This window comes from Bubalus bubalis, chromosome 12 (assembly GCF_019923935.1).
Source record: "Bubalus bubalis isolate 160015118507 breed Murrah chromosome 12, NDDB_SH_1, whole genome shotgun sequence".
Taxonomy (NCBI): Eukaryota; Metazoa; Chordata; class Mammalia; order Artiodactyla; family Bovidae; genus Bubalus; species Bubalus bubalis.
The window spans coordinates 73,442,943-73,467,474 of NC_059168.1; the positions used below are offsets into that span (position 1 = coordinate 73,442,943).

Consider the following 24,532-nt stretch of genomic DNA (forward strand, 5'->3'; position numbering starts at 1 on the left):
TTCTCTTGTACCTGCTTTTTCCCAAAATGCGCTGTGGGATAAACTACCTTGTAGAGAAGATTCTTCGTCATGTGATTGTTCTGTTTCCTTAGAGACAACAGCCGTGCAATGCATTAGATTGCCAGATCCATAGAGAAAGAAGAAGCATTTGCTACAGAACGTAAAGGTTTGATAGCTTTTCCTTGCCTTTATGTTTTTGCTGCTTGAGCTGCTGGGCTGATGATGATTTTGTTTATTTTAGGCAGGATGCTAAAGCCTCTGGAACTTCCCAACCAGTTATTTTAAAGAAGGGAAACCCATTGTATCTTTTCTCACCTGGTTAATTGCAAAAATATAATTAAGAGTCAGCCTTTCTTCCATAATATGTATGTTTCCATTTTTAAAAACAGGTGTCAGTAATGAGCATATGAATGGGTCAGGAAATGAGATTGCATCATGCATTTCATTGACCTCTCTGTGAACAGTAACTTGTTAAAGTATTTAAGTTGTCTTCTTTTCTCATCTTTCTAGAAATACATGAGTTGACATCTAAAAAGTACAGCCAACTTCCTAAGTTTAGTGAACAAGGAGAACAAAGAAGGAAAGATTCAGAGATTCATTGTGGAAAGGTTTTTAAATAAAATAGTATTTTTCTGAGGCTTCTGTAGTGGCTCAGATGGTAAAGAATCTGCCTGCAATGCAGGAGACCTGGGTTCAATCCCTGGATCAGGAAGATCTCCTGAAGAAGGGAATGGCAACCCACTCCAGTATTCTTGCCTGGAGAATTCCACATACAGAGGAGCCCAGTGGGCTACAGTCTCAATGATTTAATTATCTCATTTCTAAGACCTTTTGCCTACTTTTTCAGTATAAGCATATTAAGCTAAGCAATAGTTTGCTAATTATTGCTTCATTTTACAATTCTATCCTTTCCCAGAACTAGAACGAGATACTTGGCTTCCTCTGGGTATCTCTCAAGATACCTAGCATGCTGTCTAGTGGTGAAAATTCTGTATAAGAATGTGTTTGTGGTGAACCTTTCCTTCCTGAGAAATACTTCATTCTAAGTCTTATACCACAAATGGCTGTGTTGAACTGCCAGAAATAGGAATGGAGGCATGTGTGTCTATTGCTAGGTCTTTTTGACATTAATGGATTAGTTGCAGTGTGTTTAGATTAGAAGTTGATTTTGCAAATTTTAAGTCTTTTCTTTTGGTTAATTAATTGTCAATAACCAATAAAGTAAAATGTACTTCCCTAGAAGTCAGAGAAACCTCACTGTAAATATGTAACATAATATCTATGCTATGCTTATAGTATCATATGGTTATTTTCTAATAGTTTTCCCAAAGGTAGTTCCATTGGCTTCTTTAACCTCTTTGCTTTCGCGGATAACCCTGGAACCTAGTGGAGTAAAGGAGACGGTTGGTCTGGTGTATGTATGCTCAGTCGAAGTGTCTGACTTTGTGAACCTTTGGACAGTAGCCTGCCAAGCTCCTCTGTCCATGGGATTTTTTTCAGGCAAGAATACCCAAAGGAAGCCAAGAATCTTGTTCTAGCTCTGCCATTTCCTCTTCCAGGGGATCTTCCCAACCCAGGGATTGAACCCACATCTCCTGTGTTGTAGGTGGATTCTTTACTGCTGAGCCATCAGAGAAGCCCAGTTGGTCTGGTACATAGACATAAATAAAGACCAAAATATCACACCATTTAAGGAGGTTAAAAATGATCTGCACTTGTCATAAACGTTGTCTCAAGGCAGGGTGCTTTTAGAGAGAGTAACAGAGGGGATTTATATTTCCCTGAGAACTCTAATCTGAAAAATTCATGTGGGCAGTAGAGAGATGCCTGGGTTAGGATGGTGAATCTGTGGATTTGATCTGGGTGGTGGTATTCAGTTCAGTCCAGTCACTCAGTCGTGTCTGACTCTTTGCGGTGGCATTAGAACCAGGTAAAACTGGGTTTTACCAGGGCTGGTACTCTCATTTCATAGGTTTGTGACCTTAAGCATGTTAATTATCCTCGTTAACCTTTCTCTTTTTATTTTTAAAATAAGAATCCATCATGAATAGTAGCATGAATTCCAATAGTGTATCTGAGGACCTAGCTCACTGCTAATGCTCGTACTTAGTAAATGTTCATAGTGCATCACCCCTTCCCTCCCAACTCTCTGTGTTGTTCTGAAAGGAAATAATGCAAAATATACAGCAAATCTTGCAACTGTTAACTTCATGGTATTTTTTTAAAATAAGTGTATTCAATAACTTTTTCTGAATTATTAATTTTTTTTTGCTATTTTTTTGTCCATGCCACACAGCTTCCAAGATCTTAGTTCCCCAAGCAGGAATTGAACTGCCCACAGGGAATCCCCCTTTGTGGGATTTTTAATATTCTTTTGCTGTCCTGATCTGTGGTTAATTATTTAAAATAATTACATTGAAGTCTTGTTATAAATTATTTTACACATTTTTTATTGCGAATGATTATCAAATTAGATTTGACCTAAAAATTGTAATACGTTAAACTAAAATATAAATGTCTATTATTGTGAAGACTAGTATGAAGACTTTCCTGGTGGCTCAGAGGGTAAAGCGTCTGCCTGCAATGCAGGAGACCTGGGTTCAATCCCTGGGTCAGGAAGATCCCCTGGAGAAGGAAATGGCAACCACTCCAGTATTCTTGCCTGGAAAATCCCATGGACAAAGAAGCCTGGAAGACTACAGTCCATGGGATCACAAAGAGTTGGACACGACTGAGCGACTTCACTTAGCATGAAGACTAATTGGAATATAAACTTCTTGTGGGCAGGGACAGTGTTCACTTGCTTTTGTTTTTTTCTCAAAGCCCCTAATATTGCTATGGATTTTTGTTTGTGTACTGATGTGACCTTTGTTTATTTAAATGGAGTTTGTAGTAATCAGAAGGACTTTATGGAGATACTAAAATTTCAGGAGCCATTTCTCTCATTAAAAAAGTGAGAAAGAGAACTTCCTTCGTGGTCCAGCGGCAAAGACACCACAGTCTGAATGCAGGGAGTCTGGGTTCAAACCCTACTCAGGGAACTAGATCCCACATGCCACAACTAAGACCTGGCACAGCCAAATAAATTAATTAAATTAAAAAAAATTTTTTTTTGGTAAGAGTGTGATTTTGGCAAGTCTGTGAAGAAAGATATTCCAGGGTAGGTACCTAGAGAAAATTTGAAAGCAGGGACTTAGAAGAAGCAAATAAACAACTTGCTTGAAAGATGTAGAGGGAAGTGTAATTTGATAGAGAAAAGAATGAAGTAGTTTACAGTGTGGATTTTGAATTTGTCTTAATGTATGGTGGAATCTGCTATATAAACTTAAAGATGAGAAGAGTATGATTAAAGTGAGTAAGAAAGATAATTTCAAAAACAACATAAGTGTCCAGGGTTGAGGGCAAAATAGCTGCCTACAAAAATTGTAATAAGTGATTACATGTACTTAACTAAAAATGGTTGAGTACCTATGTAAAGCATTGTTGTGGGAGATACAAAAAAGTAATCAAGTAAATGAAAACATATTATTTTATTTATAGCACAATAAAATGCAGTAACAGTAATGAACACACCAAAAAATCTGGTAAAAAGTCCCCACATGCATGGTTGGCAGTTGATTGTCAAGACAAAGGGAATTGCGGGACCTCTGCAATTAAAAATATTCCGGGAGGAAGAGCAAGATAATGAGCAAATGCTTTTAAAAGTATAGTGCAGGGATAAGTATCTGTCTGGGTGACTTCCTAAAGAAGAGGTACACCAGAGGGCCTACAGAAAATGACAGGTACCCAAGGTATCACTCGTCCTCGCAGGCTTCAGACTTGGCTTTCTTTATGTACCGCTTTGCGTGTACACGTTAAGTCACTTCAGTCCTATCCAGCTCTTTGCAACCCCATAGACTATAGCCTGCCAAGCTCCACTGTCCTTGGGACTCTCCAAGGACTGGAGTGGGTTGCCATGTCCTCCTTCAGGGGATCTTCCTGACCCAGAGATGAAGCTGTAGTCTCTTACGTCTCCTGCATTGGCAGGTGGGTTCTTGACCAGTAGTGCCACTTGGGAAACCCACATACCCCTTGACTCGCTCACAATTTTTAAGTAGAAATTGTGCTTAAGCAACAGTATTGTGTTTTCACATCCTTGATTAGAGAGTATTATCTGGAAATTGTTTACCCCTGAATCTCAGTCAACTTAGAAAATAAAAGCAAGTAATCACACTCAGTTTTGGTCTGAAGCCAGGTATTAGTTTTTTGGGTTTTTTTTTAAGTCAGTAGTCTGGCTGATATAATAAGTAATTTCTTCACTAAATGCATTTATTTCTTCACTAAATGCATTATTGTTAGGCTGAGACGAAGATTCCAAAAGATCTTTGAAATTAAGGTTAGATTTGAAAGTCATTTTAATAAATTAGAGATATGTTTTTGAAGGAAACCGTTCATATGAGCTTACCTAGTCTTCCTTGGAACAGCCTGCTGCTGCTGCTGCTAAGTCGCTTCAGTCGTGTCCGACCCTGTGCGACCCCATAGACGGCAGCCCACCAGGCTCCCCTGCCCCTGGGATTCTCAAGGCAAGAACACTGAAACAGCCTAGAGGTGGCTAAAACTGCAACCAAGTAGTTTGAGAAGCATTTGTAATGTAGAGTTCTAAGGGGAAAGAATAAATCACCCAAAACCATACCCTAGGACTATTATCATTTTATCTTTCCTATAGAAGCGACTTTACAAGAGCTATGATCTAACATCATGCTATTGGTTTTACTTTATATATATATATATATTTACTTTTATTTATTTGATTATTTGCACTGGGTCTTAACAGCAACACGTGGCATCTTTGATCTTTGTTGCAGCACTTGAGATCTTTTTAGTTGGGTATGCACTCTAGTTGCAGCATGTAAGATCTAGTTCTCCAACCAGGGATTGAACTCGGGCCCCCTGCACTGAGCGCACAGAGTCTTAACCACTGGACCACAGGAAGTCCCCATGCTGTTGGTTTTAATTTGTAGACCAAACAGTCATAAGTTTTTCTAAAACTAGAGCAAGGGTAGTAGAGCCACTGCACCATAATGATTAAGAACACAGACCCAAGAGCCATGCCATAAGACCCTGCTTCTGCCGCCTCATTTGGCTGTGACCTCAGGTGCATTACTTCTCTCTGTGCCTTACTGTCTCCACCTGTAAAATACAAGTAATAATAGGATCTGCCTCCTTGGTGGTTGTGAGGTTTCTATGAGCAAATCCATGGGGAATGTTAGAACTGAATCTGGCATGTATGAAGCACTCAGTGTTACTATTGTTATGAAAGGCACTCTCCACTGTGTTGATTTTATTACGAAATCACAGATGAAAGCGTCCTATAGCTACAAGCATACCTACCGAATATAACAGCTAAAAATGTCATTATTCCATTCTCGGAGAAGAGTCTCACCGCAGCTAAATATAACAGAAAGGTTACTTCTTACACAGTCTGCACACGACGTCATGCTGACTCATGATCAAATATTTCCTGAAAGCCTAATCTGTGTATCATGGTATGCCAGGTGCTTGTAATACAGTGATAAAAAACCACGTACATTTCCTGCAGTTTAGTAGAGGAGATAATGTAGACGGATCTAAAATGTTTTATTTCCTTTCTTTTTTGGGAATGTGGTGGTAGGAATCTTGGGGGGTTGTGAAAGTTTGGATCAACTCAAAAGGTTTAACAGGTCTTTTTTCTACTAACAGTCTCAAAGTTCTCTCTAGGTTTGTAAAAGACTTTCCTTTGCAATTTGCTTTCTTAGTGATAACAGAAACAGTACAACCTCACTTTAGAAAAGTTGACTTTGGTATAGTAAGTTTTCTTTCTATTTTTTTTAATATATATATTTAAAATATTAAGCATGTTTTTCTCTGAAAATCAGAAAAAAATTAAACTTGAAAAACTGGAGGAGGACAGGAAAGTATAAATAGGCAAGAAAAATAATGCCCATAATTCTACTTTCCTTAACATTTTGACATATTTCCTACAAATATTTTGCTTTACACATCATATTATTTAGCTAAGACCAGGTGTGTATATATATAAATAATTTTATCTTATTTTATAGGATTATTGTAAAGATAAAATAATATTTTAAAGTCCTAACCACTGTCTAATAGATGCATATCAGACATTCAATAATTGTTAGCTAATATAATAGTTATGTTACCCTTCTTTTTACCTCTTAAATGTTAAGCTATTTCTCTTTTAACTGGAAGGCTCTTCATAAGGATTATTTTTTAATGCTAGCATAATATACTATATTTATTGATATACCGTAGTTTACTTTTCCTTTCCCTCATATTTGAATACTTTAGATTTCTTCCAGAATTATTCTGTTATAAATATTTTCCTAAATATTTTTAAATGTAAAATTATCTTTACATTTCTGATTAATTTCTTGGAATATATTCCTAGAAAGGGAATTAGGAGTCAAAATGTTTGAACTTTTTAAAAGATCTTTGATTGGCATATTGTCAAATTACTTTATAGAAATTTTGCTTAATTTTGTACTTTTACTCTTGCCTGAAATAGTCAGTTAAGGGCCTTGTTATAAAATCCTCTCTAGCTTTAAGATTACCTTAAATTTTAAAAATATTGTTGTTATTTTTTACAAGGGAAAACAGTCTGTGATGTTAGCAAATTTCTTTGCTTTTCGTAATTAAAGTATTATATTGTTATTTGTGTTTCTTCTTTTTAATGGTGTATTTTCACTTTGACCATTTGTCTGATTGAAGTCTTAATAGTTTTCTTCTCAGTTTGTATGAATCCCTTGTATGTTAAGGCTGTTAATTCTTGCTCTGTCACATTTGTTGAAATAGTTCCCCAAATGACTTTTTCAGTTCAGTTCAGTCGCTCAGTTGTGTCTGACTCTTTGCGACCCCATGAATGGCCTCCCTGTCCATCACCAACTCCCGGAGTTCACTCAGACTCATGCCCATCGAGTCAGTGATGCCATCCAGACATCTCATCCTCTGTCGTCCCCTTCTCCTCCTGCCCCCAGTCCCTCCCAGCATCAGAGTCTTTTCCAACGAGTCAACTCTTCGCATGAGGTGGCCAAAGTACTGGAGTTTCAGCTTTAGCTTCATTCCTTCCAAAGAAATCCCAGGGCTGATCTCCTTCAGAATGGACTGGTTGGATCTCCTTGTAGTCCAAGGGACTCGCAAGAGTCTTCTCCAACACCACAGTTCAAAAGCATCAATTCTTCGGCACTCAGACTTCTTCACAGTGCAACTCTCACATCCATACATGACCACAGGAAAAACCATAGTCTTGACTAGACGGTCCTTTGTTGGCAAAGTAACGTCTCTGCTTTTGAATATGCTCTCTAGGTTGGTCATAACTTTCCTTCCAAGGAGTAAGCGTCTTTTCATTTCATGGCTGCAGTCAAAATCTGCATTGATTTTGGAGCCCCCAAAAATAAAGTCTGACACTGTTTCCACTGTTTCCATGATCTTCGTTTTCTGAATGTTGAGCTTTAAGCCAACTTTTTCACTCGCCACTTTCACTTTCATCAAGAGGCTTTTGAGCTCTCGTCTCTTTCCCGGCCCCTCAGGCTGATTCGCCAAGATGACCAACATAAAGGGAAAGAGGCGGGGTACCCGCTACATGTTCTCCAGGCCTTTCAGAAAACATGGAGTTGTTCCTTTGGCCACATACATGCGAATCTACAGGAAGGGTGATATTGTAGATATCAAGGGAATGGATACTGTTCAAAAAGGAATGCCCCACAAATGTTACCATGGTAAAACTGGGAGAGTCTACAATGTCACCCAGCATGCTGTTGGCATCATTGTAAACAAACAAGTTAAGGGCAAGATTCTTGCCAAGAGAATTAATGTGCGTATCAAGCATATTAAGCACTCTAAGAGCCGAGATAGCTTCCTGAAACGTGTGAAGGAAAATGATCAGAAAAAGAAGGAAGCCAAAGAGAAAGGGACTTGGGTTCAGCTGAAGCGCCAGCCTGCTCCACCCAGAGAAGCACACTTTGTGAGGACCAATGGAAAGGAACCCGAACTGTTGGAGCCCATTCCCTATGAATTCATGGCCTGATGGGTGTAAAAATAAAGACCTGGACTGTGCAAATGATTCTCTTAATTGAGTAGAGGTGTTGTGTCCAAATTGAGTGGGTGATGTCTTTTCAAATTTAGTGTTTTTTCTTCCTGAAAGGTGTAAGATAGTTTGTTGTTCAGTATGCTCCATTTTTTAATAAACTGCCAGATATTATTTAAAAAAAAAAAAAAAAAAAAAGAGGCTTTTGAGTTCCTCTTCACTTTCTGCCATAAGGGTGGTGTCATCATCTGCATATCTGAGGTTATTGATATTTCTCCCAGCAATCTTGATTCCAGCTTGTGTTTCTTCCAGTCCAGTGTTTCTCATGATGTACTCTGCATATAAGTTAAATAAACAGGGTGACAATATACAGCCTTGACGTACTCCTTTTCCTATTTGGAACCAGTCTAGTCATTAGAATTCATCCGTCTTTTTCTTCCTAATTTTTCCATTGCTTTTGAACTTAGAAAATCCTCTCTATCCATAGACCTGTATGTTTGCCTCTGATTTATGTAAACATTTATACTTAGTTCTTTAGTACACTGAAATTTTATTTATGAGGTGAAGTGATCTCAGTATTTCCCCATAGCATGTTGCAGTTTTTCTTACTTTTATTAAATACTTATTGCATTATATTGTAATTATTTTTTCTGTATTTTTATTCTTTGTAAGACTTAAGTTTTTGTCCTTTTAATTTTTATCCCCAGCAGTTGGCACAGTACCTACCACTTTGTAGAGACACAACAAATATTTGATAAAGAAAGAAATACACAGTTATATATAATTTGTCCTGGAAGATTTTAAAGGCATGATGAGCTATTCTTCATCTATTCCTGGCTTTAAAAATCTTACGAGAGATTCTATAGTAATTTTAATTTCAAGCTAGTCAACATTCCACAGTATCCACCAGAATGAATTGGAGTGGTCTGGTCATAGGAGAAGTAACATAAAAAACGGACTTATACAGTAAGTTAAATTTTTACTTTCTAGTAGCAGTTTTGTCTAACCAGTAACCAGAAGCTCTATACTTGTTATCTAAGCCCCCCTATTACTGGATATTTCCCCAAACTTATCCTGCTCCACCTAAAAGAATAAAATGTACCTTTATAATGATCAGAGTACTCAAATGAACAGCTACAGTTTAAATGATGATACTCAAATGTTTTCAAACTTGACATTTTCACATGGGTTCCATTCTCCTATTTCTGACTGCTTGTAAGATATCATTTACCTATACTTAACAATGCCACTTCAGATTCAACAACTTCACCACTGAAATCTACTCATCTTTAGCTTCCTGCTCATTCTCTCTACCCCCACCAGTCCAATACCAAATCCTGTTTCCTACTCTTGTGATCCCTAGTTTGGATATGTTACCACTATCCACCCAGTAGTCAAGGTAAAAATCTCAGTTATTCCTTATGCACTGACCACATGCACTTAATCTGTCACCACATCTTATCTATATTACCTCCACAATGTTTTCTCTCTGTCTCTTCCCCATCTTAACTACCAGTGTCCACCCTTGTAATCACTGATCTGGACAGTTGCCATAACCTCTTCATTGAGGTCCCAGCTTCCATTCCTTCACCTTCCAAACCTCTTCACATAACTGATTTTTTAATGGGGGTGTGCATTAGAAAGAATCCTCTTGCCCCTGAAGATTCAGATTCACCAAACTGAAGGGACAGCTTGAGTATCTCAGCACAGAAAGCTTCCCTGATGATTCCTGTGTTCACCCAGATTAAAACCAGTATTTTACAAGCTTCTGGAATTACCATTTCAAAACCTTCCTATAGTCATGTCATCCTTGGCTTAAAAGCTTTTAGTGCCTCCCCTACTGCCTACAGTATAAAGTCCAAACTTCTTAGCTTGTGATAGAACAGGTATCATTGAACTCTGGTCCTAATCTCCCTGTCAGATGCATCTTTGGCTACTCCCCTCCCAGGGCCTTTGAGTCTAGCCAAATAAATCAGAGACCCAAGTATGCCTTGTACTTTTGGAATTTTGTACCTTTTTCCCTACCATTTCCTCTGCCTCGGTTACCCATCTTTCTATATCTGGAAAACTCTCGCCTCAATGTAACTTTACCTGAAAACTGTTAACCCATTATTCTTCCAGGCAGGGATAACAGCTCTTCATCGGTTGAATTCTCAGCACTTGTGTATGCTTGAATTGCTGCTCCCAGTAGTTTGCATTTGTGATGATGATGTGTGTGATGACACACACATACATACATATACATATAGTTAGGTCATTAAGATAAAGATAGTCTTACTTATGTTATATGAGTAGGTACCCAGTAGGTATGCCCCTTTCCTTTTGATTAAGAATTAATGAATTATATTGGGAATGCCCTGGTGGTCCAGTGGTTAGGACTGTGTGCTTTTCACTGCCAAGGGCCTAAGTTCAATCCTTAATCAAGGAACTAAGATCCCACAAGCCTTGTCTCATGGCCAAAAATAATAATAATACTTAACAAATTCTCAAAAAATATACATTAAGAAAAAAGAATTAAATTCTGAGTCTTCTTTTCATATCCACCTCTTCTGACTAGCAAATTACCTTTTATTTGATCATTCATCTATTTCTGTCTCCTCATCCAAAAAATTGGCCTGTCTTGTTAACAAAGCTGGAACCCCTCAAATCACAGTACTGATAGTTGATGGTCACTTGGATATCACAGAATTCGTTAGTGTCTAAAAATCCTTGCTGATATCTTCACCAAAGGAAGATATAGAACATCTGGTGGGCTTTGCTTCAAGGTATTCAGTAAGTTTTGAAGGAAAAGATCAACACAACTGATCTGGTGAGTTGCGTCAATTCTCTTACTTTGTAAGTAAGTTTCTATAACCGGCACCATTAATGTCTAACTCACACCTAAAAGAAGCATTCTTTTCAGTTTTGTCTTGCAAGAACTATGACAATTTTTTTTTCTTTGAAACTGGGAGTAGTGTTTGATGTATTACATCTCCTGAGACCACATCTAAGCTGTTGGCTTTCTCAGTGGGTCTAGTGGTAGATTCTACAGTCAAGACCCCCTTTAAGTTTTCAGATGCCTCCTTGATCTTGGGTTATAAACACATACCTATTTCCCTAGCAAAACATGTTAGGAGTTCAGAAAGGGTATGAAATTTGTGGACAGTTCTGATTAATTTACAACTTACAATCTAATCCGTATTGTCTGGTTTTGAATATTAGAGAAGCTTTGGTATGTGTGCTGTAAGATAATAATTGATCATGGTGTCTACCAAGAGATAAAGATAATTATTAAAAACTTCTGTGGTATCAGACGAAACAGAATGCTACAAATCATGAATTTTATCATGTGGATCCATGTTTGGGGAATTAAAACAAACTTGGGTTTTTTTCCTATTGTCATTTTTCCTCAAAGAATGTCAGAAAGGAAATTGAATGCAGTAGTATCTTCAGTATTGAAATATACTGGGTAACTGCATAAGTTCTGAAAGCAACATGAACATGTCCTTATCTATATTGGGAATGGGTTGCCAATAATAGTGTATTAAAGAGGCAAAGCACATTGTGTTTGCAGGACCAGAATATTTCTGATGCCTTCAAGAATGAAAAGCTATCATGCTGGACTTGTTTCTCTCACAGGAATTGTCTCCTTATCCCCTTTGGACAATGGATTTAAAAGAATCGCAAGAATATAAGTTTAGGGTAAAATGAAGCTAATTTTCGTCTTCACTTCCATTAATAACCAGCCTAAAACAATGGATTATAACTCAACACAGCACTACCATTAATAGGCTTGAAATCTGGGGGCAAAACTGGATATCTGCCTGGAAAGTAGGTAGTGAGATAAATAATATGGAATCGAACTCCAGCCTCAAAAGGCATATTTCAGTTCTGAATGTCTTACTTTGTCACGCAAAGGAAGAAATGTGTGACAATAAGCATAGTGTTGTGGCTTAAAAATCAAGAGACCTAAATCTGTGCCCTGCAAATTACTTTCCATCTTTGATCCTCTCCATTAAATGAGAAATCATTAAAAATATTTCCCTATCCAGAAATGAAGTTGGTTTTTAAAAAAGAAGTGCAGAGGTAGACCCACCCATCTCTCAGTACTTTGGATCTACCTGAAACTTTTCCCTTGAGCCTGTGTTTGAATGTACTATGAAACCTGCAAAAATAATAAAGGCTCTGGTCCTTTAATACTTACTAGGATAGGGGCTTTCCTGGCAGTCCGATGGTTACGACTCCGCACTTCCAATGCAGGGGACGCAGGTTCCATACCTGGTCAAGGAACTGAGATCCCACATACAACATGGTGTGGCCAAAATATATGGGGTTTCCTAGGGCGCTAGTGGTAAAGAACCTGCCTGCCAATGTAATGTAGGAGATGTAAGAGACACAGGTTCGATCCCTAAGTCGGGAAGATCCCCTGGCAACCCACTCCAGTATTCTTGCCTGGAGAATTCCATAGACAGAGTAGCCTGGTGGGCTACAGTCCATAAGGTCGCAAAGAGTCAAACACGACTGAAGCTTCTTAACATGCATGCATGCATATATGTATTCACTAGGACTTGCTAAATATAACCTCTAAAAAACAATTTCATAATTAACTCAGCTATTAAGAGATAAGAAGGAGCCAGGAGGTTATTCTCAAACACCTAAATATGAGAGAAGGACTTCTCTGCCTCACATTTCTGCTGTTGATGGACAAATTTCTCTGAAAAATACTTCTTTCAGTTTAGGAGAGGAAGTGAGTGATTTCCCAGGAGGAATATTTAGCAATAGTCATGTGGTTCCAAGTGTAAGACAGAAGCCCTTTGTAACTGAACTTTGTGGGTAAGGAGAGGGGCTGAAGAATGGCTGAAAGGCAGAATCACAGATTCTTTTTGGTAAATTTGGAATCATTCATTCAAGACTCACAGGAGGAAGAAAGAAACCTTGAGTCCAGAAAACTGACCAATAAAGACAAGTTATCAAAAATGCTTACCTTGAAATTTAAATTTGGATTACAGATATGGCCTCATTGTTAACACTCTAGTAAAGGATTGATAAAAGAACTTAGTATTTAACAATTTAATTGTTTCAGTAAATTGTAGACAAACTAAATCTGAGGGAAGACAGTGAACTTGAACCAAATCTCAGGAAAAGCAGGCATGTTGCTGCTGTGACCTTTGTAGTACACCACAAATGCCACACACCCAGTGTTCCTGTAAACACCTGGAATGCAGAACTCAGATTCTTGTGTGCTAAAACGAAAACAAGAGCCACCAGAGTTACATCCCTGATGGCTCAGATGGTAAAGAATCTGCCTACAATGGAGAAGACCCAGGGTTTGAGCCCTGGGTCAGGAAGATCCCCTGGAGAAGGGAACGGCTACCCACTCTAGTATTCTTGCCTGGGAAATCCCATGGACAGAGAAACCTGGTGGGCTACAGTCCTTGGGGTCTCAAAGAGTTAGACACGACTGAGCAACTAACACTTTAACTTTCAGCCACGTGGGTACAACTTGCTGTTCCTCTTGGGTAGTGGCTCTAGGGTCCTTTGGCTTTGACCTTCTTGCTGAGTTTCCTTAGGCTGAAAGTACTGATTTCAGGCCCCATTCCTCATGGATCCCTCTGCGCATATCAGGAGCGATATTAGTAGTTGGTCCTTTGCCCTTATCACTTTTCCATTTGTTTCCCCTCGTTTCACTGGTAATTATTAATATAATGTCAATGTCTTTTCTTCCAGTCCTCCTCGCCCTCCGACGAACCTGAATGACACCATGGTGAGCCACATGTCCTCTGGGGCGCCCACGCCCACCAAGAGGTATGTGATGCTTGTGCCTCGGTCCCCGCTGGGAGTTGGCTTCTGACCTCTGCCCTGAGAAGCAGAGCATTCCACAGGGCAGAAAGGACTGGCTTTCCTTCTCTTCCTCTGACTGTCTTTTTATATTATTTTCTATGTTTTATCCTCCTGTTTTTTTCCCTACTAACTTATAAATATAGCAACTGAAGGAGTCTGCTTTTGAGTGGTGCCTGAGGTGGATACTGTCCCTTTGTGACAACCAGTGAATGTGGTGTCAAAGCGGATTAGGCTTGTTTGAGATCTCTTTATTTTTTTTAACATTAAACAATATTTGATGAGCATGAATTTCAGCAGTTTTGCAGTAGAGTTCTTGGAGAGTCAAAGATCATTTCTGCTTTCTGATTGGACTGCATAAATTGAGCTAATTCCTTATGTTCTCCTACATCATTCTGTATAGAATTTATAAGCATCCAAGTTGAAAAGCCTGAGTTTCTCTCTTAATTATACAAGGACTTTCCTTAGGGTCCTTCAAGGCACTAGAACAGTATACTCCTTTCTCCTCTTTATTTCATTACTCTTCTCCAAAATTCTCTTAGGCAGGACTTGAAAGAGCTGTATGAAATGGTTGACTTCCCATCTGATTTAAGCTGTTCCCTCACCAGAGCAATGCAGAAAATTTCTCAAGGGCACACCAATAAAGAATTCTTTCTAGCAGTCATCACTCAAAAAAAATACAAAAAAACTCGAAGATATTCCCACCTACTCCCCAAGTCCTTCCTGAAGAAGAGCACTTTGTACTGTAAACCTGAAGAAAACTATGTGTACTGATTGCTTTGGATTAATTTAACTATAGAAATGTCATCTATGTAATAATGCTTTGACTTTATATATATAATACTTAAGATACTAATACTTAAGAGCAATTATGTTTGTTCACATTAGGTAAAACTCCCTGAGCAGTGTTTCCCAGCCTGGAGTGATGAGAAGCATCAGCTGGGTCACTGGCTAAACATACACATTTCTGGGATCACCCATTTCTCAGACCCAGTGGACCCTGAGATCCTGGGAAGCCACATGGTTAGCAAGTATTCCAGGTGATTCTTATCATCAAGCAATTTGGGAAAGAGCCTTAGAAACGAAGGAGTAAACCGTAGGAATCTGCCACCCTGCAGTAGAGGATTTAGGGACTTAACAAACCAGAGTGACTTGCTAATACAGTGTTACCCACATGGACACTCAGCTGTTCAGACCAGATGACGGTGCTTATCTGCAGCCTTGTTGGGACGCTCCAGCAGGACAGTAGCTACACTGCTTCTTTGGGGCAAAAGTGAGTGGTATGAGCAGTCTCAACTGTGCCCAGATTTCTGAGCCCTTTGACTTTGTGTTTGAATCCTGGCTCTCACCTGACCTTGTACAAGATTCTTATCTTGGTTGATTTATCTGTAGAATGAGGACAATAATAGTATCTACATTATGGGGTGTGTATGCGAGGATGTAAGATACTGTCCTTGGTATTTAGGAAGTGAACTAATGAGAGAACAGGTGGGGAGGAGGGGCTGATTTACAGAGGATGTCCTCTCTCAGAGGAACAGGAGGCTTATGAAAGAATACACGGCAGTAGAAGCTCTCCCACTTGCCTCGATTTTACAGTCGCCCTTGCTGGCCTTAGCTTTTTATGGAAAACACCCATAACATTCAGAGCCAGACCCAGAATCTAAGTATCAACTCAGGAATGTTTCTGCTTCAGAACTCAGAAGACAAGGTAGATTATTGAAAGAAGTCAGCTTGTGGGTTTTATGTTTTGTTAGTCGCTCAGTCGTATCCGGCTCTTTGCAACCCCATGAACTGTAGCCCGCCACGCTCCTCTGTCCGTGGAATTTTCCAGACAAGAATTCTGGAGCGGGTTGCCATTCCCTACTCCAGGGGATCTTCCCCACCCAGGGATCAAACCCAGGTCTCCTATATTACAGGCAGATCCTTTACCATTTTAGCTAGCAGGGAAGTCCAGGCCTTATGTTTTAGCAATGCCGTTTATAAGGACTTCACTTCACCTGAGTTCTCTTCACTTACTAGTTTTGTCATCTGACTCCCTGAGGGCCCTAAGTGTATGGTGACCAAGGGAACTGTGCATTTAAGAACCCACAGCTGAATGTAGTTGGTAGAGTCTGTTGGAGGGAGTACATTTTTCTGGATGATATTTCATTGCTTGAGCAGGCTGAAAGAAGGGAGTTGGAGTACTAATCATCACAGCTCCTCTCTAGAAGGACTGCTAACCTTAAGCTTGATGTTGCTGCATAAAGCCCCAGCTCAGTAGTCAATGGCCAGCTGCCATTGTCAGTCACAAAATATTTACAATTTCTGAAAGTTGTTTCAGATGATACTGTATAACCTGGGTGAATATTTTAAAGTCAGCAGTTCAGCTAGCATCTCTTTCTGGGTAGGCTTCGTCAGTGCTAGCGGTGGTAGTCACAGACTCTCCAGGGGCTGACCAGCAGACCAAGCGAGGCCAAAGCCCTAAGAGACTGGAGCAAAGGCAGAGCTCTGTGACTTAGCATGAAGAGTAGTTGTTAGAGAGGCTGCGTGGGAACAAGATGCCCCTGTCCAGCAATATTGTCCTTAGAACTTTAGGAGATTTCATTTCTATTCAGGATGAAATGATGATATAACATCCAGACATCAATTGCATAACTCATAGATCTGGCTCTTCCTGGCCCCAGTTACTAACCCATATAAATTTCAGATAGTACCCTGTTTACTTCCTTGAGGACTCATCCGTGTTTGTTTTCTCCTCTGAATGTCGTCAGACCTGTGTCTCCAGAGTCTGAGAAAAGCCAGGAGCCTGACACGTCATCCCAGTCATAGATCCTTCCTCTGCCAGGGCAAAGAATCCTCGGGGGGCATAAGGCTACTCTCCAGAATGAGGTTTTCTTTAGAACTCAGCATAAGACATAAATCACTGAGTCAGACAAGAACACACACAGTATCAAAAACGCCCCAGGAAAAAATTAAGAGTTCCAATTTCTACCTTTCTGATAGGCCATGCATATAAAAATAGTCACAGCCCCAGTGGTGAAAAAAATATTTGATTAGCTCCGTAAAAGATGATCTCAAATGTAATGGTTACTTTTTACAGAAGAAAACCTTATAAAGGGCTGAGATGCTGACAATCATGTGAGAAACTGTAAATTATGTACCTGAAAGGTTCCCCTCTAGGGATTTGCCCTCCGAATATTCTTCTAATATTCTTATATTGACATGTTTATAGTTGAAAAGAAATTTCGTCTTTGTCTGAGACTGAGTAGTTTCTAGAAATGTGCTTCTGTTAAAGAATCAGAACAGTATACTTAAAAACAAACAAACTTCCAGAACTTTAAAACAGACTTAAATTGCCCCTCTGCTAGTTAATTTCCTCTGAGGCTTGCTTCTGCCCCTCTATTTCCCCAAGGTTCAGAATGTGATTACATTATTACGGTCTGCAGTATTGTACTATTTTAAGTCATACCTTATATTCAAACCAATATGAAGAATGATGCTGATATTTTTAATGTATTCTAAAGCTTTGCCTTTAATTATTTATACACATAAAAATGTTTACAATTCTGTGGGCACTTCATATAACTTTGACATCAACAAAAACCTCCAGGATGAAACTTTTGACTTTGTGCATTTGTTTGGTATAGTAGTTTTAACTCTTTTAACTTCAAGTATTAAAATCTAACTTTAAAAAGCACAGACCCAGTTAAGCCAGATGAAAACATTGTAAAAGTCTTGTGTACAACCTTGTACGGACTTCCCTGATAGTCCGGGGATTGAGGGTCCATCTTCTAATGCAGGGGATGCAGATTTGACCTCTGATCGGGGAACTAAGATCCCACATTCCCTGGGGCATCTGAGCCTGCACACAGCAAACAGAGTAGCCCTCATACTGCTGCTGGAGAAGCCTCTGGAATGCACTGCAACAAAGACCAGCACAGCCCAACAAAAAGAAGAAAGGGAAGAGCAGAAGCTGAACTGCCACCGAGACGTCCACCCTTGGCTTCTCCATCTCTTGGCTCCTCTCAGAGAGCGGTCTTCATTCCCTCCTCCTATAGAACAGCCACTGCTCAAGGTGTCAGTGGCTTCCAACTCACATCCTCAGCCTTGTCACTCGAGAGGTTGTGCCTTTCTTCTTTCAGATTAGGAGACGCCAGGAAAGAATTCTTGTTGTCCTGAATGGCATTACCACCTATCCTCGTGTGTGTGTGTGTGTGTGTGTGTGTGTGTGTGTGAGAGAGCCAAACTCTCAGACCTGTATCAGGAGAATTGAGGGAGGAGCATTTCCCCTAAAGAAGGTTGTACTGTCAAGAGCAGCAGAGATCCTGTAAATAGAAAAATACCAGAGGTTGTTGGCAGAGTGCTGTTTTGCTGCCCAGCACAGAGAGGTGTGCAGAGGTGTGCACATGTGCGTGCGCGCGCACACACACACACACACACTTCCCTCCCCACGAGCTTTTCTTCCTGACACAGTGCAGCAATATGACACGAGCGCGCACTCACCTTTCCCGGAGGTCTTATCCACCTCCTGCAGACAGCATGGGGTCCCGGATATCTGGGTCACGTCCATTCATCAGGATCAGCTCTTTTGTGATTCATTAACCTAGTCTACCATGGACCGAATGAGAAGTTTTAAGAACGCTCACATCTTTACAACTCACAGCTACAACTGCAACTCACAAGTCTGTAACAGCAGATATCTGAAAATAGGATAATTGTAATTTAGAGAAGCGGGGTGGGGAAGGAAAGTCACAGGAAATAGGACATATTAAGCCATATCTGCCCATTTCCTCCTGAAACACCATGAAAATGACAGTCAAGAGATTTTTATTTTTTTTAGTAGAAGCCCACAACAACAGAGAAAAATGGGTGAGGAAACAATAGCAAGAACATTTTGGAAGCAGCAAAGCAGATGGCTGAGTGGTAACTGATTTTTCCAGACTGGAGAGAACTAAAATCTAAGCCAACTGAGAAACCCAGAGGAAAGCCCACCCGGGAATGGGAAGGCTCTGTGGGGGGAAATACAGAATGATGGCTTATAGTCTGTGTAAGAAGCACTTACAGCCTCAGAATGTCTACATAACTGGGCACCTGCCCCTGCCCTTCCCTGCCAGAGCTGAGATTTATGCCTGTGGTTTCTGGAACAATACAACCCCCATAAAAACCCAACTTGTCCTAATCATCTCACCTTGGTGGGCTGAGGCCACTGGCTTCCAGACAACGTGTCTCTTTCTCTTGGAACATCATATTAAAGACTTCAGGAAAGCCCCACTGCGTCCTGTTATTCCTCTCAAAGTGCCTAGGGCTCCAGCCAGAGGGGCACAAGATCCAAGTCCTAGGATCCCAGAGATTACAGTTTAACCAGTGGCTTTGCTCTGTAGCCATGTAGCAAAGATTGATGTATTCCCTCCCTGGATGGAGAGTTTTGCTACCATTGACACTTCTCCTTGACTCAGCTAGTTCCAATCAGCGTTACACCCCACTCCCAGTATTAGTTTCTATTTTAGTCATAATTCTTGGCTACAAATAATAGAAGCTCAGTTTGAATTGGCTTAGGGAAAACAAGAAGATTTTTTTGTTTTTGTAACCAGGCTGTGGGCAGAGCAGGGGGTAGTGGCTGGGCCCCTGGGCGGACAGAGCAAGGGGAACTCTAACTGGTGTAGGTGTTTCCCCCACCCATCACCTCCTCGCTCCTCTCTACTGCACATCTGCTCCTTCTTCCCTAATGTAACTATCATTCCACGAAGCAGGGAACAAAGCCAGGAGACCCATGTGTTCACATTTCATAACCTCATTGCTCTAGGTGGATCCAGTTTGAAAACTTTCAATGGAAGTTACATTGGATCCATCTTGGGTCATGTTACCCACCCCGGTGTTTTCTGTTGAGTGGCCCCACCTAGAATAACATGGTTGAATGGGTAGGGGTCAATTCACAAACAAGGGTGAGTCTACTTCCCTGGAGAAGGTGGGGCTGCTGAGGAGACATGTCACTATAAACTTCTTTCTCAGGTGGTTTCTGAAAGAAGTACATGTGAAAGCATATTACATCACACCTCCACATGCATGGATTTCTTTCAGGAGACCTTTGTTCCCTTACCTCCTTTTCTCAAGGGTTAAATAATTCTTGCTATTCTGTTCAGTTTATGGAGATGATTGCGTGGGACATAACACCCACTTTGAGTGGTGAACAGGTAAATACAAGAGCCACAGATCCTGAGTAAGTCACCAGTTGCAAGGGACCTTAAATAAGGGCAAGATTTTATCGGAGCCTTTTTACTTTAATCCATACTTCACAAGAAGGAGAAGCAGGTTTTAAAGGCCAGGCGGTGCCACAGTTTAAGTACTACTTCTGAGCTGTAGAAACGTGACCAAGTTAAGAGGTGAGTTGTCCTATACTGGTTTTAAAATGGCTTTCTGACTGGGCGCCAAGATAAAGAGCTTATCTTGTTATCTACAGAAGGCAGTGGAGTGACAGAAGCCACAGAACGCTGCCTTTTCAGACTGAAAACAAAAGAGATGTGGGGAAACTGAGAAGAGAGACAAAATGAAATTGGTCAAGGCAGACACTGTGCATGTGTGGACTCGGGCCACTGATTCTCTCTTTCTGTGAAATGAGAAAAATAGAGTTTGGTGGAAAGCAAAAACTAATGAGGTTTTCGGCAGCGCCCTGAAACAGCTACCTTGTATGAATTCTTTGTGACAACCTCTCCAAGGCAACTCAGGAATTATTTTTTCTCCAATTTTTTTTTTTTTTTCCTTGAAAGACAGAAAAGCATAGTAATTGAAAATTAACACATAATCTTATGGAACTGCAGAGTTGGCACATTTCCAGAGTCTGTCTGATGGCCTGGGCAGCCTGCCAGTTTTCAGTGGCTTCTGGGTTGGGATTAAATTCCATTTCCATTCAAGCATTTAAGGTAAACCCTTCAGCAGTTCTAACTCAGGTTAGTACAGATTAAAAGCTTGAGTATTTCCAACTCCATACTTCCAAACTTTGATGTGAATAGTTTCCTCCTCTCATTGGACTGAGGCTTGAGATCCAGAATGTGAGCAAGAATTGCATCCATGATGGACCGTCAGCAGAGCAGAGGGGAAGAAGGAGCAGGTCTAGGGGGAGAAATCGTGAGTTGAGTGTCCCCACATTTCGATTGAGATGCTTGAGGGATCTTGGGCTTGAAGACGGGCTTGCTACATTTTGAATGTGGGGGTGCTGGGGAAGGGAGTGGTTGGTTTTCTTTCTGGCTTGAGTTAGGTACCTTTGGTCAAAACACAGAAGGAAGATTTTGGGAGGAAGTTAGCAAGGTTATGTGAGTTAGAGGAGCCTGGGGGACGTCAGGGAACCAGACCATTGCATGAATTCTTGAGATCTGACAAATGGCCAGTAGAACATATACACAGTCAGTCTCTCTCTCTCTCTCTCTGTCACACACACACACATTTTTACATATGCTTTGGAGGCTGTTGCCTTGGATACCTCTTGACTGTCCCTGCTGCTAAGAAGCTGACTAGGTGCAGCACATTGCTTTCTAATAAGATGCTATTAAGATGCTCCATGAGCTTGCACACACGACGGAAACTCCTATAGCGATGCTCAAATTCCTGTGCTGGTCTGGCTTAGATGGACTTGGTTTTTCATCCCCATCAAACTATTAAAATGTTTCAATTTCTTTTAATAAGCAGACATTTAAAACAAATCAGTGCTGTAGTATAAAGTCTTACCTTTTTCCTGGATCTCATTAGGAAAACTCTAGTCTGCTCCCCACCAATCCAATCTCATTTTTGCGACCAAAGGGATTTTTCTGAAGTACAGGTCTGAGTATGTTATGCTCCTGGATAAAAATCTTCAGTGGCTCTTCCCTTCTACATTGCTGTCCAAAAGCATGGAAATGTTCTGTGCTAACCCGTCTGGTAGCCATTAGTCATGTGTGGGTACTGTACACTTGAAATATGACTGATGCAACACAGTGAATTTTTAATTTTACTTAAATTAATTTGAATTTAAACAGCCACAGGTGGCTAGTGGCAGTGCAGTTCTGCAAGATGCAAGGCACATTCTTCATTTCTGAGCTGACCCTTGCCATCCTCTGCAGCCGTACCTATTCCATGGTTTCTACTTGGCATTTACTCTGAGTTACTTAATCACTCACAGTTCCCCAAGCAGGTTGGCGCATATGCTGCTCTGCCTTGGTGCCTCCCATCCTTTTTCCTGTTATTTCCTTCTCTTTGTCATCTAATTCTGCCTTCTCAACTTAGCTTCACCACCTCCAGGAAACCTTCCCTAGTACCCTAAAGCTAGATGAAGTGTTCATCTTCTATGATCTGTAGCATCTTGTACACATCATAGAATTGTTATTAGCCATTTGTTTCATGCTTTTCAAGACCCTAAGCTCCTTGAAGGCAAAAATCCACCAGGCTTGATCCAGAAACTTACTCCTTTTCTCAAATCTTGCTGCTGCTTGCCCCTTGATCAGCATTTCTGCTAGGAAAGGGGTTTCTTCATCAGTCATTTCAAGCACATAGCATCGTACAGCACTGCCTGCTTGTTTCACTGAGGGCTGAGAGATAAAGGACATGGATTATACTGGAATATCAGGTTCTGATGCAGTGCCACTCCTGCTGGCCCCTCTTGGTTAGCTGTAACTTCCACTCTTTATCAGTGAGAAACCTGACTCCCATCAGTCACCATCCGCTTACATATTTGGTCGGTGGCTGATAGTGTGCATAGCAGTTTCAGAATTGCTGATTTATTTTTTAAACAGATGATTGTTAAGTCATATATTATACAACTCGTCCATTTAACACATACCATTTAGTGGTTTTTAGTATATTCACAGAGTTGTAAAACCATTACCACGATAGATTTGAGAACATTTTCATCACCTCCCCAAACTGATTGGTTACTAAAAAAATCTCTGCAGTGTGGAGACTCGACTGTAGAGAACTAGAGTGGAAGAAAAGAAAACAGTCACAAGGCTCTTGGAGTAGACCAAGTGGCCCTGGGGGAGGACTTCCAGACGAGAGTATGGCAGCAGTGGGCGTGGCAAGAGTGGCTGGTGTGGGGATCTGTTCTGAAAGTAGAGCCGGCAGGACCTGGTTAAGAGATTAGATGGGGAACATGAGGAAAAGAGAAATTAAGAAGACTTCTCAGCTTTGGGGCTTGTTGACTGGGTGAATGAGAATGCTGTTTATTAAACCAGCCAGTTGGGGGGAGTGGCAGGCGAACAAGGAACGTGTGGAGAATTGAGCTGTATTTTGAACATGTTGGGCTTGAGATGCCTGTTAGGCAGGCAAGGGCAGATGCTGAACGGGCATCAAAGTTACATGATTCTGGAGCTCTGGGGAGAGGTCAGGGCTGGAGTACGAAGTTGAGAAGATTACAGGTAATGCCTTTTATGGAAGATTGTTCTAAGAACAAACAGAAGATCTGTAAAAGTCTCTGATGGGTCACAGTACTTTGTTGATAGTAACTGCTATGTTATGGTATTTAATCCTCCCAACACTCTCTAAAGTAAATATTTCATGAGGTAGATTTTGTATTATTATGATTTTACAAATGAGAAGACTAAGACATGGAGAGGTTAATGTCCAAGCTCACATGGCTAACAAGTATCAGAGTTTGGATTAAACCCAAGACTGCCTGACTCCTGTGCCCGAGTTCTCGGTTGCTATGCTCTGCTGCCTTTTACTTAGTAAATAATTCTGCTACCAGGCGTGCGCACTGGCTCTAGCATGCTTGCTTGTAGTGTCTCTGACCTTGTCCCACCCCTGCTTACCCTTCATCCCAGCCACCCACCCCCTCACCACCCCCCACCCACCATCAGATCCCTTCCCCTTGCTACCTGTGCCCATGGGTGTGTTCTTAACCTGGGCCAAAGGCGCCCTCTCTTGCTAACACTGGAGATTCTGCTGGAGCTATGAGACTGTCACCTAGGATCCCAAGCCTCTGTTGTCTTGGAGAGCCATTCTCATACTGCAGTGTGCAGCTGGAGCCCTGGAAGCTTGTTTCAAATGCATATTCCCAGGCCTCGTTCCCAGGTAATTTGATTCAGTAGAAGCTTGAGGGTTCTAAAGGAAGAAGTCTGGGGAAATGTGTTTTTAGAAATGCTGCCTTTGACCCTGCAGTCCCATCAGGACCTTCTGTCCCCAACTATGCTCATTATTACCGTTGGTTTAGAGCTGGGAGATGCCTTATGAGGGAAAGAACTCTCTAGGTACCTGGGGAGAAATGTATTCATCTCATGGTCACTTCTCTTTTTAACTTTGGTTCATTTTAATCACCCTTGTCTTTGCTGGTCTCCCTAATTGGGTAAAATTCTACTATTACTTCCTCTCATAGGAGAACAGTGTCCTTATCATCATAATACTCATTACACTTGGAGTTTTCCTTATTTGTGTGATCATCTCTTTTCTACTTGACTATTGCTCTCTTGATGTTAACAGTCAAGTAGAAAACTCCACGTCTGGGTTTTGCTCATGTCCTGTCCTGGCACAGTGCTGACTCTAGTCAATGCTCCAAACATTGACTCACATGCCCGATCTCCATCAGAAGTGCCATTCAAACTATTGTGTACTCAGGCATGCCAATCACCTACTTTTATGGATTGAATTAACTTTTGATAGCTTAGAAATAGAACAGTTATTTTCATTATTTTATTTGTTATAGGATTCCAA

At 40.7% G+C, this 24,532-nt stretch overlaps 2 protein-coding genes and 1 long non-coding RNA gene across 18 annotated transcripts in view; 2 read left to right on the forward strand and 1 right to left on the reverse strand.

Moving 5' to 3' along the window:
• Window positions 1–24,532, forward strand: part of DTNB (dystrobrevin beta) — a 244,784-nt gene that overhangs the window by 154,971 nt on the left and 65,281 nt on the right. For 14 of the 15 annotated variants that reach the window (XM_025261414.3, XM_044926157.2, XM_044926166.2 and 11 more), the window contains one exon: window positions 13,772–13,849. In XM_025261414.3, coding sequence (XP_025117199.2) covers window positions 13,772–13,849 — 78 coding nt within the window. Of the gene's footprint in view, window positions 1–13,771; window positions 13,850–14,424; window positions 14,672–24,532 lie in introns of those variants that run through there. The other variant, XM_044926170.2, reaches the window with a different exon arrangement.
• LOC123328592 (60S ribosomal protein L21) lies at window positions 7,552–8,101 on the forward strand. The gene has a single exon (XM_044926174.1). It carries the CDS (start codon window positions 7,583–7,585, stop codon window positions 8,063–8,065), a length of 483 nt encoding a protein of 160 aa, XP_044782109.1. The 5' UTR covers window positions 7,552–7,582; the 3' UTR covers window positions 8,066–8,101.
• Window positions 18,049–19,187, reverse strand: LOC102413571. Of its 2 annotated transcripts, none has more exons than XR_003102358.3 (3): window positions 19,050–19,187; window positions 18,365–18,561; window positions 18,049–18,186 (listed from the first exon to the last, which is right to left on the reverse strand). It is a non-coding gene; the product is annotated as an uncharacterized LOC102413571 (long non-coding RNA). The 2 variants fall into 2 exon arrangements; XR_003102357.3 differs by having other exon boundaries at window positions 18,365–18,469; window positions 19,050–19,178.

Coding starts and splice junctions, on each gene's coding strand:
- LOC123328592 (XM_044926174.1), top strand. CDS start 7,583: ATGACCAACATAAAGGGAAAGAGGCGGGGTACCCGCTACATGTTCTCC.